General features: G+C 40.6%; 1 protein-coding gene and 1 pseudogene across 1 annotated transcript; one reads left to right on the top strand and one right to left on the bottom strand.

The window, feature by feature from the left end:
- The first annotated feature begins 4,319 nt into the window (after nucleotides 1-4,319).
- Nucleotides 4,320-8,094, top strand: LOC125549137 (FHA domain-containing protein FHA2-like). Its single transcript, XM_048712619.1, has 3 exons — nucleotides 4,320-4,997; nucleotides 5,875-6,032; nucleotides 7,707-8,094. The coding sequence occupies exons 1-3, from the start codon at nucleotides 4,349-4,351 to the stop codon at nucleotides 7,914-7,916; spliced, it is 1,017 nt and encodes a 338-aa protein (XP_048568576.1). The 5' UTR covers nucleotides 4,320-4,348; the 3' UTR covers nucleotides 7,917-8,094.
- A 1,632-nt stretch (nucleotides 8,095-9,726) lies between these two features.
- On the bottom strand, nucleotides 9,727-16,649 carry LOC125547167 (annotated as a pseudogene).
- Nucleotides 16,650-17,249: the final 600 nt, after the last annotated feature.

Genomic DNA, 17,249 nt, shown 5'->3' with positions numbered 1-17,249 from the left:
CCACTCTCCTCATAGATAATTTCACATGCTTGATTAACTTCATTCTTACGGACTATTCCAGTAGTCATGTCGGCATCCTTGCACCCCCTAAGCATCAATGAGCCATGTGTCTTTGCCATATATGTGCTACAGCAAAACACAACGCGTGTGAAGCTGACACATGAAGAACTTCAGATTCGCCACACGCACTGACAGAAAAAAGGGAAATTATAGATCAACCCTGAATAGAAAAGCGAAAGTATTGGTAAATATATGGATAAAAAGATTAGTGTGTTAGTGTTGCCATTGTAACATGGTCTCCACGCATCAACGGATGGTAGTACATGCATTGATGTGTTTGTATCATCGAGACTACAGATTAAAAACCTCTAACGTTAGGTTAGCATTAAGTTGATGGTGACGCTGCCTTGCCTACATGGATCACCGATGGCAATGTATGGCTCATAGGTTCGGTGCCAGCGGCATGGAGTCCAATTTCTTTATAGTCCAGGTGATACAGGACTAGTGTAATGTATCTAAGTTAAACTTGAAATCACGCACGTGCTTCATATGGAACCCACTTGAACGCCATCCCTAGATAAGTTGTATGATTTGAGTTCATTCTTACAGGGTTCAATGTTCTTGAACTCCGATAGACATTGGAAGTCGAGACTCCATATGTGGTATGAAGAGCACCACAAGGAAGATAATCAGCATCAGCATATCAAGAACATGGAACCCACTTGAAAGCCATCCCTAGATAAGTTGTATGATTTGAGCTCATTGCTTCATGCGTCTGGATTGGAAGGTGACCGCGCAGTCAGTTGGGAATATCCACCCTAAACGATTTCGCTTAGCGCAATGACCTGCAACAGCATATGCCCAACCTAAGTTCTCCCCCCACCCAGTCTGCCTCGACCTCCTTCGTCGATCCTCTTGCCCCCTATGGTGAGATGCAACCGCAACAACATCTTCTGGAAATTCAAGTGGCTCACAATGCCATGGTCCTTGGTTTTTCTCAGATTACAGTGACCAACGGCCGCCTCTTGCTCACAACGCCATGGTCCATAGTTTTTCTCAGGCTGCAAGGATTATAAGGGTGGATCCGCACCATTATAACTCAGTCCCATCAGATTAAGGACCTATAATTTCTAATTATTGTGGGAATTTCTAGGTACTCCATAATTAGTATCGGTAATTTCGAATTAACATGGGAATTTCTAAGGAGTCCATAATTAGTGAATCTTTGAAAGATATATTTTGAAAGATAGATATTGTGATTAGTTCTTTTCTTTACTATGTACCATCCTTCTATTTTTTTTGATAGATAGGTGGGTAATTTTATCCAATGGTTGTGATTAGCTAGTTTGTTAAATTAAGGGCCAACTGTTTCTAATTCTTGTGAGATTTTGTAGCCTAATTCTCTTTTTCTGGTTAGTCTTTCAATTACTTTTAATATAAAATAGATAGATGCTAAGGATCCTTATTGTAGATAAGGTGAACCTAATTTATATTGATGTAATCTCCTCTCCAGGCTTCACTGGCAAGCCTGTGGATTCGCCTCCCCTCTGCCTGCCGCTCCGGCGGCCGGTGGCGGCCGGGGAGGGAAATCCCGGTGTTTCTACTCCGGTTAGTAGTTTAGGTTACGGGTTTTTAGTCCTCACAGGTGCAGCACTCGGGCGGATGGCGGTGCTTTCTTCTTCCTGTTTGTCTTCCGGGTTCTAATCCTTCTCAAGTTCGTTCATCAGGACATAGTCGGCGAAGTTGTGACGTCGATTCCTGGCATCTCCTTTGGACGGTGAGGTTAGGGTTTATCGTCATGCGGTAAGATTTGGTGTCAGGTGTTTCAGATCTATTCAGGGGTACAACGACGATGACTGCGGCTCCAGGGTGTTGGTCCTTAGGGCCGCGTGCACGAAGACTTCCCGGCTGTCACCGATAAGGTCAAGCCGGCTCTGGTGGGGGAGCGGCGACGGCGGCGTGTCGGCGGCTCATTCTGACGGCGGTAGTGGTCGCTCGGTGGTCTCGAAATCTCGATGTGATTTTTATTATGTTTGAGGTGCTTTGTACTTCCGGTGAACTTTGATAATAGATTTGGATCATTCTCGCAAAAAACATTTAAATATGGTTTTATATGTTTATTTTCATAGGTGTAACTAATTCAATTTCATGTATGGTGATTGCATAAATTTCATCTCTTGATTCTTTGTAGAACTAGTACATAAACCCCTTATAGGATTTTGCTAATAGCAGCGTATCATGAAACTGAACGCGGCAGCTATTTTTTCAAATTATCGGCAGCGTTCAGTGTTTGATAAAAGCAACTACCTGCGAAGACTACTAGCAGCGTTTGATAAAAGCAACTTCCAGTAAACGCTACAAACGCTACTAGTGTGGTGTATCATGCTAGTACAAACCATAAAGAACTAGCAGTGTGCAGCTCCCAGGATCATGGTAGGTAGTTGCACTACTGGCAGCGTTCAGTCTAGTCGAGGATGCTGCTAAGTTTATTATATATGTGTAAAGATATGTGTGTAATTTATGTTTTACATTTAAAAACCCTTGTTATGCATTAAGTTGTTGTGTTTTTTATTGTACACACGAAAACTATCTGTTCATACAAGTTGAAAAGCAAAAGAAAAAACAACAATTAATGATTGAACTCCTAAAATACATAAAGCATACTAGCAGCGGTTGCCTAGGCAGAAACGTGGCCAGTGCACGTTCTAGCAGGTTTAGCTTCCAGAAAATGCTGCAAATGTATGTATTATACTTATTATATTGTAAGTGTCATTTTTATGTAAGAGCAACCTCAAATAAATCCAAAGTTGGATATGTAAATGTTAAATGCATGGTGCATATTACGTCTATAGAATTTGTTTATTGTCATATGATCAACATTGCCAACATCGATCTCTATTGTCAATTAAACCTGCCGGACAACGACATTTCAATTCCGTTGGCTGCCCTTCTAAACTTCCATAAAATTCTTGGTGTTTATCAAATATTATGTTAATAAACGGTTAAGTATATACTTAAACTATGTGTTGATATAAATTGGAAGGCAAAAGCCAAATAGTTGAGCTTAAATTCCAAAAATGTCAAAATCGTACCAGCAATGTTTCATAGCTGACAAACGCAGCTAGACTCCTCATTAGTAGCGTTCCTGCTAGACTATACCCTGCTAAACTAATTATTGTACTTATTATATTATAAGCGGCCTTTTTATTGAAGAGCAGCCTCAAATAAATCTATAATTGGATATGTAAATGTTAAATGGTGCATATTATGTCTATAGAATTAGTTGTTGTCATATGATGGTCAACACTTCTTGCCAACATCGCGATCTCATTCATGTGTGTTGCGCTAAAGTTTAACTTGTCATGTCAAACTATGAGATGATACAAAGAAATGATGATCAAGTCTCAAGAGCTATCTATCTCTTTGTTTGCAAACATAATTTCATATAATCATTTTCATCTTCTTTACATGCCTAGATCAGAACGAGCAAAATATGAAGAGGAATAATGTCAAGCCTGGATTTAATACATGTGCAAAAGAGTAAAATTTTGTCTCTCGGTAGTTATTCATTGCATGTACAAATAAACCCTAGTTCATTTTCTTTCAGAAAAAACCCCTAGTTATTGTTTGTATTGTGCTCTTTTTAATTAGATGGGCACTAACCTGTTGGGCATAACTTTCATGGGCTGTAGAAGCTATTGGCCTGAGAAACAAAGCCCACACGAAAAGCAGAGAGGGAGAGCTCGTCGTCTCGCGTGACCGGGCCCAGCTCGACCCCCACCCAGATCCGGGCATCTTCTCCGGCCGGCCGGGATCTCCCGCCGTCGTGCAACGGCCGAGTGGCCTCCCGGGCTAGGACCAGTCTGTCTTTGCGCCGGTGACGGGTGAGTTCAGAGTTGTAGCGCCGGCGACCGGAGTGGAGGAGGGAGGCGGGGTTTTGCGTCCAGACCCCCCCGCGACTGCGACGCCGGATAGCGGACGCTGGCGGCTCGTCTGACGACGCTCCGGTAAGAGGGCAGGTGCACCACACCTGAAGCTCTCTTGTAGTCCGACATTCACATCGCCGATTTACTAGGATTTTCAACTCATCACTAATTCTGTATTGTATCATATCATGAATAGGCCTGCCAGGATAGTGGTTGTCATCGCCGTTGCATATATGAGCATTTGTTGCATTGATGATTAGTTAAGCTCCACTGGCCTCTTAAAATCTATGTCTGCCCGTGCATCTAGATACGCCCTGCTCGCATATTTTCCATCTCGATAGCTCATTAATTAACCTGTTCCACCAATCCATTGTTTGATTAGGTTGATCGGTTGAAAAATCGGGGGTTCAACTAAAGCCAATATGCCTCATGCCGAGGGTGCTTGTGCAATGCCCGCCGGTGATGGTGAAGTGGAGGCAGGGTTCGCCAAGCTGCAGGGTGAGGATTTTGAGTACTACATGCAGGCCTACTCTATCATGCTGGGCCGCAACAGCAAGAAATCGACGGTGGATGTCGATCTCTCCAGCCTTGGTGGGGGGATGAACATTTCGCGCCACCACGCGCGGATATTCTATGACTTCCAGCGCCGCCGTTTCGCGCTCGATGTCATCGGCAAGAATGGCTGCCATGTTGAGGGCGTCCTGCATCTCCCTGGGAATTCTCCTCTTAAGCTTGACTCGCAGGACCTCCTTCAGATTGGGGACAAGCGGTTTTACTTCCTCCTGCCCACGAGGTCTATCTTTGCGTCGCTTGCCGCTGCTCAACAAGCCCCTGTTCTTCCCTCACAGATCCCGCCGCCATCGTATGTGCAGCCAGGGCACCCTCGTGTATCCGATTTCCATGACCGCTTCCCTGAAGGTGATTATGGCTGGGACAGTGATGACGTTGGGAATGGTGTCGGTGCAAGTGGAATGAAGGGCAAGCTGAAGATAACCAAGAAGTCTCCCGGAGATTTGGACGTCTACGGTGGGCACAGAATCAATGTTGAACCAATAGGAATAGTCGGCGAAGGTGATACATAATCCTTGCTCTGCATCTTTACTGTGTATACTTTCCCTTCCTAGTAGTCTTGTTTCTCTTCTGAAACATATGTAGAGCTGATGATGATTTTGCTTGTTCAGTCACTCAATCTGGCTGTACGCGTTATTTGCATGTTGCAACTCATGGCTACAAAGTAAGATAATGTTGATATTGCAACATTACATGTTATAGAGATAGATATATGCACATTATAACTCAGATGTAGTATTGCGGGAATATCTCTTAAGCAACTCTCATCATATGTTTCCTGCAACTGCACATATATTATTAGTTGCTATTGCAAGTGGTGTTATGTAAGAACATTATGCTTTATATCTGAATTAGCACATCATGATGTGTGAACATAACTGCATCTCTTATGTTTTTACCGTTTATAGGAGAAAAAAAGTAGCAGAGATGCAGTTATATTCACACATCGAAAGATGCACACCAAGATACTTCAATCTGAATGTCTGACATCTTCCAATCTTACTTTCTAGGGATAAATTAAGTACGTTATCTATGGTATTTGTATCACTAAAGCAGCAGACATACTATTAAGAATTACTCCCTCCGTCCCATAATATAAGAGTGTTTTTTGCACTAGCATAATGTAAAAAACGTTCTTATATTATGGGACGGAGGGAGTATGAATTAGTAAATGGTATGATGCAAGTTTTAGAAGCTGTTTGTGAACTTTGTTCTTGTTTCCAGACTTCTAGCTATGGACCTTCAATTTCAAAAGCTATTGCTGCATTCTGTTTCTTTGGAGTTTTGTCCAGTGAAAGACCAAACTCATTATCTTTTACCATGCGTAGGGAAATATTTGCTTGATCTGACCTGAAATTGCTTCTTTTTGTGTGTGCAGACAACAGACCAGAAATAAGGCTGAGGGGTGACGGGGATGTGGACAACCAGCACATCGTTCAATTGGAAGAGAAGGAAGTCGTGTCATCTGTTGCGACTGTGTTATCTGACCTATGTGGTCCTGGACAATATATGCCTATGAGAAAACTCCACACAGAGGTTTGTCATGGAAAAACACACATATTTCCTATCCAACTTCTATACTGAAGCTAAAGTACGCCTAACCTAATTAGTCTTGCTCTGGCTTGGAAAAGTTAAATATACTGAAAGTAGTTTACTGTGTTTATACATTGATGGGATGGACCATACCATTACAGTTTAAATTATGATATAGAATATCATCAGAATTTATGACACTAAAAAAAGTCTTCCTGATTCAAAAGAATAATAATGCAAACTGCATTCTGAGAATATCATCTGCCGATGGAAATCAGGTGCTAGCATCCCTACCTGTCTAATATAGCTTAGTTGTAGCCTGTAGGTGTATGTAGTATGATGTGGAAGGTTTCGGTGGAGGATTGAAAAAAAATGCGACCCTCCTCTTGCTCGTCAGCGCCACCACCACGCGGCAGCCGGGCGGGCAGCTCTTTTATCGAGGACTTTAGTATCCTCGACTCTGGTGTGGCATGGTCTAGTGATCTCCTGTCATTTATAGTGTCTCCATGGTATCTGTTTTTCGAGACTGGATTTTCTACTCTCGGGTGTACTACACCCGAGTTAGCAAAAACTTTGAAAAAAGTTTATCAAACGAAATCCAAAAAATCTGAAATTTTGCTACATCAAACTTTATCATATGTTTGAGGTTCTTGTCAAGTTTCATCGAAAAATAACATCCGAGGAGCTCTCACCGAAAAAAACAAAATCGCTGCTGAAAGTTTTGTGCACTGTTTGAGCAGTGATTTTGTTATTTTTGGTGAGAGCTCCTCAGATGTTATATTTAGATGAAATTTTGCAAGGACCTCACACATCTGATAATGTTTTATGTCCCAAAAGTTTAGATTTTTTGGACAATGTTTGATCACTTTTTTTCAATCTTTTGCTAACTCGGGTGTACTACACCCGAGAGTAGCCACTACTTTCCGCTGTTCTAAGTCCTTGCTATCTCAACGGCGAGTCGGCCCTTTCCATAGATGGCTCGGTGTGCTTGGTACTCTGGTGTAAGGTGGTTTCTCAAAGTGGTGAGGCCCCGGTCCTATTCAGTAGTCTTGGTTGTCTCTTGTTAGATGTCGCGTCTCCTGTTTTCATGCTCAAAGTTGGGTAAGGTACACTTGTGCTCTTGGTCAGGTGCCATATTATTTTTCTTTTGACGTGCTTGTATGATGGTTTCTTACCACTTTGTATGAGTTTGGCTGTTTGGGTTATATATATATAAAGCTGGGCGAAAGCCTATTTCGAGAGAGGTGTATGTACTATAACTTGTCAAAACTATCATATAAATCCATGAAGGCAGTTAATTTTAGGCTCTTAGGCTTTAAGCCTGTTAATGCATGGCTCTGCTTGCTAGCATCCTTCACTTGTCACTCCAAACATGTTTTGTGCTGAATCTTGTCGCTTCGTTTTTGTGGAGCCATGACTCGCTACGGACAATTTTCTACTGATATTGACATTTTTCTTCTACAACTAGTGGGAAAGACTTGCAAGTATATCCTCTGGTAACTATCTGGAAAGCTTCGCTTTTAAATTGATTAATCGTGCTTTCTTATGTAAATTCAGGCTTCCTTCGCAAACTGGTTTTCTTATGTAAAAGCATAGCAATGAATCATGAGCGGACTATTTTTACACATAGTTACAATCATTGTACATGCAAAGTCTTACTTGTTTGTCTACTCACAGCTTGTGGACCGGTTTGGCAACGTGTGGCACCACACCAGGGTGCGGAAGTACCTGACCTGGGAGGACTGGTCGCCGATTATAGCCAAGGGGAGGCCGTGGTTCGGGCTGCTGGAGCTGCTCAGGAAGCACCCAGATCACTTCGTCATCAACACGAAATGGAAGGGCAGGGCGATCTTGGAGTTTGTCTCGCTGGTTTCCTTGCTCTCCTAGGCGGAACCACAGACCAGCAAGTCTGTCTCTAAGCTTTTCTTGCGTTTTGTTTCGCACCTGTAGTCCAGTATCCAGAAGGCCGGGTCGTGTCCTGATTTGTGTATGAGAGAGCATCAGTTTGATGGAGTCACTGTATCCTGAGTTTCTCTGACTTTAGCTCTGTAGTGTCGACAATGTTGTGTGGAAACTTCGACTTTTAAGTGGTATATTCAGTTCGTATCTTTTCAGACTTGATGTTGCCTCTTTGAACTACATAACTTAGCATGCCCTTATCGCCCGACACGGCCGCCTGTCGCAGCTGGCGGTTGCACAATGCTGCAATGGCTCCCAGCAGCAGCAGCAGCCATGGAGTAAATTATGGTTTTTGAGAGCAACGAGCTTATATTGTCAAATCAACATGGTTACAGACTTACAGTCATGTTGGATGCAATCTTACATGAATAAAACAGAACCCAGAAAGGATCCTAATAGTCTGGATCAGTTTGAATTTGTTAATAAGCAGGGGCAAGTCTTCCGTTTGAGAAGCAAGTTTTGCGGTAATATGAGCTGCCATATGGGCACCTCTTTTTTAGAAGAAAATAATATAAAAGAGAACCAACCGATCATCCATTTGCTGGAGAATAGGCATAATAATACATGATGGCATGGCTCATCTTCATACTCACTCACAGCAAGGCCGAAGCTTCAGCGGTCAAAGCAAGGAGGATCAGGAGGCTTCCAAACAGGAGGGGCAGCAATGCAACTTCCAGGTTCATTGTTGTGCTGATTTGGGAGGCAAATCATGGTTCGTCCTACGACATATTTGGGAGGCTATCATGGAAAGCAACGAGGATCAGGAGGCTTCCAACGAGGAGGAAAAGCAACGCGTGGCAAAATATTTTGTTTCGACTGATTCAGAATACAATCTGAAGATAAAATGCAGAACATTACAGTGGAGATAGGAAAGCCTGAATTTGCACGTCTTAAATCATCGACTGCCTCTGGATGTAGTCTCCAAGATATATGTCAGCAACATGTTGCTCCGCTCCGTAGCTAGCAAAATTATGTTCAGATGTAGCGTACGCAAAAATGAAGAAAATAATCTGTTTATTCTGCTACCTCTACGCGCGGAATGCATCCGAGAGACATGTTTGCAAATAAATCAAAGTGCAGTTCAGAACTTGAATGAATCTTCCATCAATAGATAGACACAAGCCTCTGACCTAATGAAACAGTGAGTATCGCACACATCTAATAAATATAAAAACTATATATATATATATATGTGTGTGTGTGTGTGTGTGTGTGTATATATATATATATATATATATATATATATATATATATATATATATATATATATATATATATATATATATATATGAACAATCAACTCTCGGGGAACAAATCTGAGTGAATATCAGAAGAGAGGGAGACTCACTGTTGGCAGAATTTGGAGCAACCAGCACTAAGGTATGCTCATATGTACAAATTCTGTTGGCGAAAAGAGCCCGCTGAACAGAATTTACAGAATTTGGAGCAACCAGCACTAAGGCATTTTTCTACAAACTAGAAAGAAGGGAATGCGTAAAACTAAATGTACTCCCTGCCTGTACAAAATTAGGCTCTGAAATAGTTGAGGGGACCAAGAATAGTATTTTCCCAAATAAACATGAGCAAGATATAAATCACTTAGCAACCATAAACATGATCTGGCTAAATGTCAATATGACATTTCTCTCAAATAAAACCCCTCCACATCACATCAACTCAATGTTTAAACACAAGATATAAAGCATTAAATGATACAATACGTATTGCAATGATTAGGCTACATCCTCGCCATAGCTTCCTTGACGGCCTCCAAGATTCTGGGGTACTGGTAGAACAAAACAGATTCCTTGCCTTCCAAGCCATCACGGCTGTATCTGTTGCACCCGGCAAGATTGTTACATGGGCTGCCCCCAATCACCAAGTCGAAACCGCCAAATCTAGTAACCAGTGATGCAACTGTAGCATCAGTAAGAGATTTCACGTCATCAAACTCAATCAGCGTGCCTGTTTGAGTCTGATCCCACCAATGCCTGAAAATCCTCTTACTGGCTTTGTCTATCTCAACAGAAACCACTGTCTTCATGTGGATTCCCAACCTGTGCAAAGCTACCTCTCCTCCTCCAATACCAGTGAATAAGGACAACACAGTAACTCCATTGGGAAACATGCCCCTCAGTACTGACAAGTGGTAAGCAACGGTATCAACTTGAAACGAGTTGCCGAGAGATTTGTACCTATTTGTGCTGGCGAGTCCCCTTGTGTGGTCCTTCGGGAAACCTAGTAGATATTCAATCTCTTCAGGCTCCAATGCAGCAACCTTGTTCTTTCCTATCCAGACAAGATTGTACTCTTTGCACTGTTTGATCATATCTTTTTGAATATTTCGAGGCGGTGGATTCCCTGTTCTTGCAAGAGCACCAATGCTTCCTGTCAGCTGTTGACATGCCATACTTGTTCGCAAGCAGTTGAACTGCGTTCTTGTGTCCCAGGAAGGCCACCACTTCTTGTACCGAGGGAATGCCTCAAGTATCGTCTTTGGAGGCAGAGGAAGAAGAGGTGCTCTGTTCTCAATCGGCAAATTGTGGATGTAGCCTCTTTTCCTTGCAGCTGCACACAAATGCTTTGAGTCCAGATACTCATGCCATACAGACATCTTGAAATGGTCGCCCATACACCTGTGGGAGCTTGGGCCACATTTTCATAGTAGAAAAAAGGTCGCCCGATAGCTTTTTTAGGAATTTTTCTGTCCACTGGTAGTTGGCTACAATTGGGCAGGCTAAATCCAACCATTGGATTTGGGGGAGGCATATGTTCATAATGGCTGCCATCCAAGAAGATTTGATTGCCATGTGCTGTACCTCCATACCGTTTCCTCTTTTTCTTTCTATCTTCCATCAATCTTATTTTCTTTGTCCCTCCAAAGGAGTCAGAGCGTCTATTCATAACCTGCGAAATGTACACATGTTGCAGTGTCCTTACATCAAATTAAATCAGAAAGATAAAGCATTTTCCAATTCAAATGTACATCAGACCACAATGTACCTGATGAGATAAGTCAAAATCTCCTGCAGCCAGTGACGCACTAATCGAATCAACCAATACAGAGAGATCAACATCCAAACCTAGGATAATTTACGCAGAAATATATCATAAAGCGCCTTTTCCATGGGAAAATGAACATCATGGCAACAATTTAAAAAAGAGTCATACCACATCTTGTAATAGCCATATTTGCTTCGTTTTCAGGAAAGCCCATATCTACTAATGAGTTGATCTTCTTGTCCTTCTCTGACATGTTTCGTATGAAATTCTGCACAAAAGGATAAGAAAAACTAAGATTAGGAAACGTTTTCTATATGTTACTGACTTTTTAATGTCATCTAAGTGAACGTTGATAAGGAAATACCACTGCATAGAAACACATATGAGGCCATAGAAAAGAATGGGGCCCTAAAACTAATAAATGATCAAGAAATGTATATCACAGACTACCCAAGAAACAAGAAAAAGGTGATCAGGATAAATCAATGAAATAATTTAGAAACTCAATTTCTTATTCTCCGCTGCTGCTTGAAAGTCATGTTAATAAAAGAGTTACTATTTGCATGAACACGAATGCACATCATTTTACGCTTGAAACTACTACCTACACTAGCAATATGAAGTTCTGGACTGGAATAAACTAAAGGTGCATAGTCTAACTTTGTTGTTTCACATAATGGCACTATGTGCAGGATGCATATTGCATAATAGTGGTGAAACACAGTTCTCTGGTCTCTTCATGCTGCTTTCATGACAGAAAGTTAAAGACAGATCGATGGATGATGAGGTAAATGTATGTGTCTTCAGGAGAACATGATGGTGTTCCCATCCATCCTATTTCAGGTTCATCGCTTACTAGCAATCAAGATATATCTTTTTTCCCAAGCAGGTGTAATAAACAACAAACACTCTACACTTTCCCTACTTGTTATTACATATATCTCGCCATGAATAGGATGGACCATACAATATTCTTTTTACAAAATTTTATTTGCGTAACTAATACGAAATTCAGCTGTCATTTCATATAGTACATTCTGAGATTTCTAAATTAGTGACTTAATTTATCCATTTCTCTCTGAACATCTAGGTATTGACACCCTCATTTTTCGCAGCTAACAGGTATCTGTTGATCTTGAGATTTGTCTCGGTGGGAACTTTGATGCAACTAGTGCAGTATATATGTGATGTTCTCTAGTATTATTTTAATTTGTGTAACTGAAAGTCAAAAGAAGAATACCTTGTTCTTCCTAACCCACATGCTAGTTTCCAACCTCCTTTGATTCTACGGAAAAGTGATGAGCTGGGTCACAGCACAACTTTACGACAGAATTATTTAGGCCAACCTATATATATTCCTGCTTCTTTATTTAGTATTCAGCATTCAAGTTAGCTTATACTTCTTATGAACTCTTCTCTGCTCAGTCCGATTTTACACTGTATCTTGCACTACAAAATAAATCAAAGGGCATAGTTGTTGTGTAAAATTTTATTTCTTCAAGTTAAAGCTCATTTGGCATGTGTATATCTTCTCTTGTTTACACCACCTGCAGTATGATTTTCTCGTAGCATCATAACTCCTCAAAAGACTTATTTTAGTCCAAGCCTGCTTAGCTAGTATTCCTTCTTACCTCATGGGATACATTAAATTCCCTAAGTGGGCCATTAAACTCATAAATTCCCAACTAGCTCATTGCTTTTGGGATGATTATGAAGGTCACCACAAGTACCATCTGACTGCCTAGAAGTCTATTACCATGAGGAAAGAATTTGGGGGTTTTGGTATCACTGACATTGGGGACATGAATTTGGCTTTATTAGCCTCTTGGGTCAGCAGATACTATAACTCTGAGGGCAAGATCTGGAAAAATATAATTGATTCCAAATATAATCCTCAAAGAAATTTATTTGCTTGCCCCAATGCTGGAGCATCCCCCTTTTGGAAAGGGGTGCTCTGGGCAGCTCAAGCTGCTAAAATTGGTTTCTCTTGGAAAATTGGCAATGGGAAAAGGATCAGATTCTGGGAGGATCATTGGTTTGGTAATGCCACATTGGCCACCCAATATTGGGACCTTTATGTTCTTGCTAATGAACATAATGACACCATTGATAAAGTTTGGGATGGCAGCACCCTTAAAATTACTTTCCGTAGATGTTTTACCCATGAACTTATGTCTCTATGGTATGAGCTTTTAGAAATTGCCAGTTCTATTCATCTCACTGTAGAGGATGACACCCCTATCTGGAATCTGAATTCCAAAGGGATATACTCTGTTAAATCCTTTTATAAGTTCTTAAATTTTAGAGGTGTTTTGCCCATTAGTTCTCCTGCCATTTGGAAGATCAAAATTCCTCCTAGGATCCAGATTTTTCTCTGGCTATTGACTAACAACAAGTTGTTAACCAGAGATAATTTGTCGAAAAGGCAGGAGATAGGCGATCCCACCTGCATTTTTTGTGCTGAACAGGAAACTTGTTCCCATCTATTTAGCTCCTGTGTTGTTGCTGTTGAATTCTGGAAAGCCTTGTGTATCCTAACTGGAATCGATGAAGACATTAGTATAATGTCCATCTCCCAGTTCTGGATCAGAGGAGATACCTTTGCTGTAACAAATATTGTACATGCAGCTGGGCTTTGGGCTATCTGGAAAACTCGCAATGACATGGTTTTCAATAATGTGGTTTGGCCTGGTTTACAGGCTATCTGGCGAAAAACTGCGTCAAATCTGTCTTCGTGGGAGTGCCTATCCTCAGGATGTGCCAAGGACAAGGTGGTGTGGACTGCGAAAGAACTCGAGACGAAAGCGAGAAGCCCACCTCTGCTAATGTGGCCAGACCCTGGATGAGGCGTGGAGACACCTTCTGAAGCCTTGTTGCTGACTAGACTTTGGCTACGGCCTCGCTGCACTATAGTGCCTTGTTTTTCGGTGTTTGCTTTTTTAGTTCAGGCTTTAGTTTGTATTTTGTCCTACTTTCACTGCGGCAGCCTTTCTGCTGTCCGCCGTTTGCCTAAACTGTAAGACGATGCTATTCTGTTGTTTCATTTCAGCAAGAAATGGAACAGGGGCGAGGCCCTTTTCATCTAATAACTCCTCAAGTCATATGTCTTGTGACTAATATTGAAATACATAGGAACTGAAGAAAAAAATATTGGTTTATAGAAGAAATAAATTTTCTAATTCATCAAAATTAGAAGCAAGCAACACAACAATATACTCAGTTTCCACTCCTTCTCAGACTGTTTGATTACTTTGAAGAAGGCATTGGTCTAACGGTAGTCAATCTCACATCCTATATTAACTCGTACACGGTAAAACTTTAACATGATGAGAATTTTATGTAAAAAAAAATCAGGTGCTCAAACTTAACAACGCAACTCTACAATCACGAAAAGCTAGGAGCAAAACAAACAAAGCTCGAACAATACATAAAGGGGTGTGCAAGGTATGCATGGCAAAGAATTCACATATCATCATACATATGGTCAAAGAATTCTTAGCTACTGAACTAAAGACAATGAATCATCTACCTCATCACCATAATCACCGTAGTTGGGCTGTGTATCACTAGCATCGTCATCACCATCTGAGCTCTCAAAATCAATATCATCACCATGTTTAACTCTAAAGGGGGCGCAGCCAGAGGTAGAGCAGTTACCCAATGCATCTTCATCACCTAGTGCCTGCATTTGTCATCGCCAATCCTAACATATGATCCTTGCTATCATGTAGAAAGGGCATCATTGGATAAAGTTAGTAATAACATCCATGGACACGTACCTTGTATGTTAACAGTAGTTCAAGCAATGTATTTTCGTCACTATGCCCTGAAAGAAAAACCAAAAGCCTCGATTAGACAGACGGTGCAAACACAAAGAAGAAAAATGAAATGAAATTGGTTACTTTCAGTATTACCAATCTCCTTGATGCTCATCACGACCATTTCCGTTTGAAAACCCATTGCCACATATCTCTCGATTAAAGTAGTAGATGACGCTTCCCCGTTAGCCCATCCATTAGAACCCTTTAGATAGTTGGACAAACAAACATCACACTAGGATCTTAATTAATGACAACAAGGCATGGCTAGCTCTTGTACTTAAATATACAATCAATTACTACATGACGTACCAGCGAGGATGGGCAAGGAGCATCTAAGTTCCTCAACTTCGGAGCCTCACCATCACTTCTTCCCTTATCATGATCATCACAATCGCACCTCTTAGTTAAGCAGACATGAATCAATATTGAAAGCAAACCATGAGCAAAGCAATTGCAGAGAAGAACAATAATTCTATCATGCATTATCACATGAATCGCAAGATATCACAATTGAAATCTCTAGCGTGAAACTAGTATAGCAATTCGATTTAGAGTTTAGAACACATAAAAATCAAGAAGAAAAGACCATATTTTCTATTGGACAAAATCCCCTCCAGCATTGTCGAATCAAGACAATAAGCGAAAGTGGTAAAAATATGCACCAATAAAATTAGAAATAGCATAGCTTGAAGTTATAAGGATGCCTAATTAAATGAAGTGTGCTCGATTTCTAGGAATGATAGTTCTCTATCTAGTTGAACACATTATGCATAACATGGCTATTTTATGGGAGGGGCATGATAGGTTGGTAATTCCAAAAAGATGATCAGGTTAACCAAGTTTGCCTATTATCACCTAGAGTATGATTACTAACCAAATATGCAATAGTGCACTACAACTTGATGGTGCTTGCACCAATGGATAAGCAAGGTAATCTGCAGTCTAAATTAATATATAACTCAAATGCGCGAGGTGAAGTGCCAGATAAGTAAGAAATATGGATGATATAGACATAAACTAAAGCGCATAATTCCTTATTAAAGACTATTGACGTGTTACTTTCCATGTTTGTTCAAAGGAGTTCCAGTCATCATGGGAAGCACATAGTCAACCATTTTGGATCTATTATGTACTAAAACCACTTGATAGGTTAACTGGAGAAAAGATAGCCACGCTAGAAAATCAGGCATGAAAGAAAAAAAATCAGGCCATTAATATACTACCATACTTCAATCAACAAAGCATAACCATTGGATCATCGTAACTACAACTAAGTCAACCGTGGACCCATTTTATTTGACTCAGAAACACAATTGGACATAACAATAGCAAACATTATATCTTTCCTTTTTTTCTTTATTCCCATGCAGATATCACACCACGATCTTAATAACAACAAGTCATGGCTAGCTCTTGTATTTAAATACAAAATCAGTTACTACCTGAGGTACCAGTATGGACAAGCCAGGAGCATCTAAGTTCCTAAAGTACGGAGACCATGAGGGTTCAGGCTCAACAATACTTTTCCCCTTATCATGGTCATCATTACCGTTCCTCCAATCCTGTGATATTAGTTAAGCACACATCAATAAATATTGAAGGCAAACCATGAGAAAAGCAAATCGTACTTCCACAGTTAAGAGAGTAAAACATGGGTATCAAATACGCTACTACACATAACTTTGTCCTCCAATGATTTTTCTATTGTGTACGAGCAAGAAAAGCAACACTCCCTAAAAAACTATTACACCATGTTTCACTATCTTACCATCCTCACATGGAAACATGATAACAAAGCCGTAAGCCTTATTTTGGGCATACATGATGCAATCTCCATTTCATGTAGATTACAAGGTAGAAGATAGGGATCATGCCCAAAAAAGAGGGGAAGCAGAACCAAGTCAAGATGATATGGGTCGCCCCTTCTTCTTGCGCCAAAGATCTTACCATTTCCAAAGGAACTGGGGCTACATTTCTTTTCAATATCCATTCAAGAGTTGCTTTTCTTTCATATTTTATTCTTTCTTTTATTTTCTGTCTTCTTCCTAGAAAAACTGTTAGACCAAAACTCTTTTAGGAAATCAAAAAAATCAAGATACAATCTACAACCCAAATGGAAAGCAAACCTTTTGTGGTTAAAAAGGTTCATATACACGTGTCATTGCTGAGATGTGTCTAAGGTGATGACCATACATGAGAACTAATTATATGAAGTCTTACTTTCTAATCAATTTCATCAGCCATTGACAAAATAAGACATACACTCACTGTTAGCAAGAGAAGAAAGATGTATACTACTTAATGTTTGATTGGTCTTGAGCGAGTCTATCTAGCAACTTGCTAAATCAGTACTTTACCCTTGGTAGAGATGTACTTTAAGGCACATAGCTACAAGAGGTTTATGAGCGTCCTATGGAACCTGGTCGTCCGGAGTTTA

This window comes from Triticum urartu, chromosome 3 (assembly GCF_003073215.2).
Source record: "Triticum urartu cultivar G1812 chromosome 3, Tu2.1, whole genome shotgun sequence".
NCBI classification, from domain to species: domain Eukaryota; kingdom Viridiplantae; phylum Streptophyta; class Magnoliopsida; order Poales; family Poaceae; genus Triticum; species Triticum urartu.
This window is presented reverse-complemented; position numbering and strand designations above follow the sequence as displayed.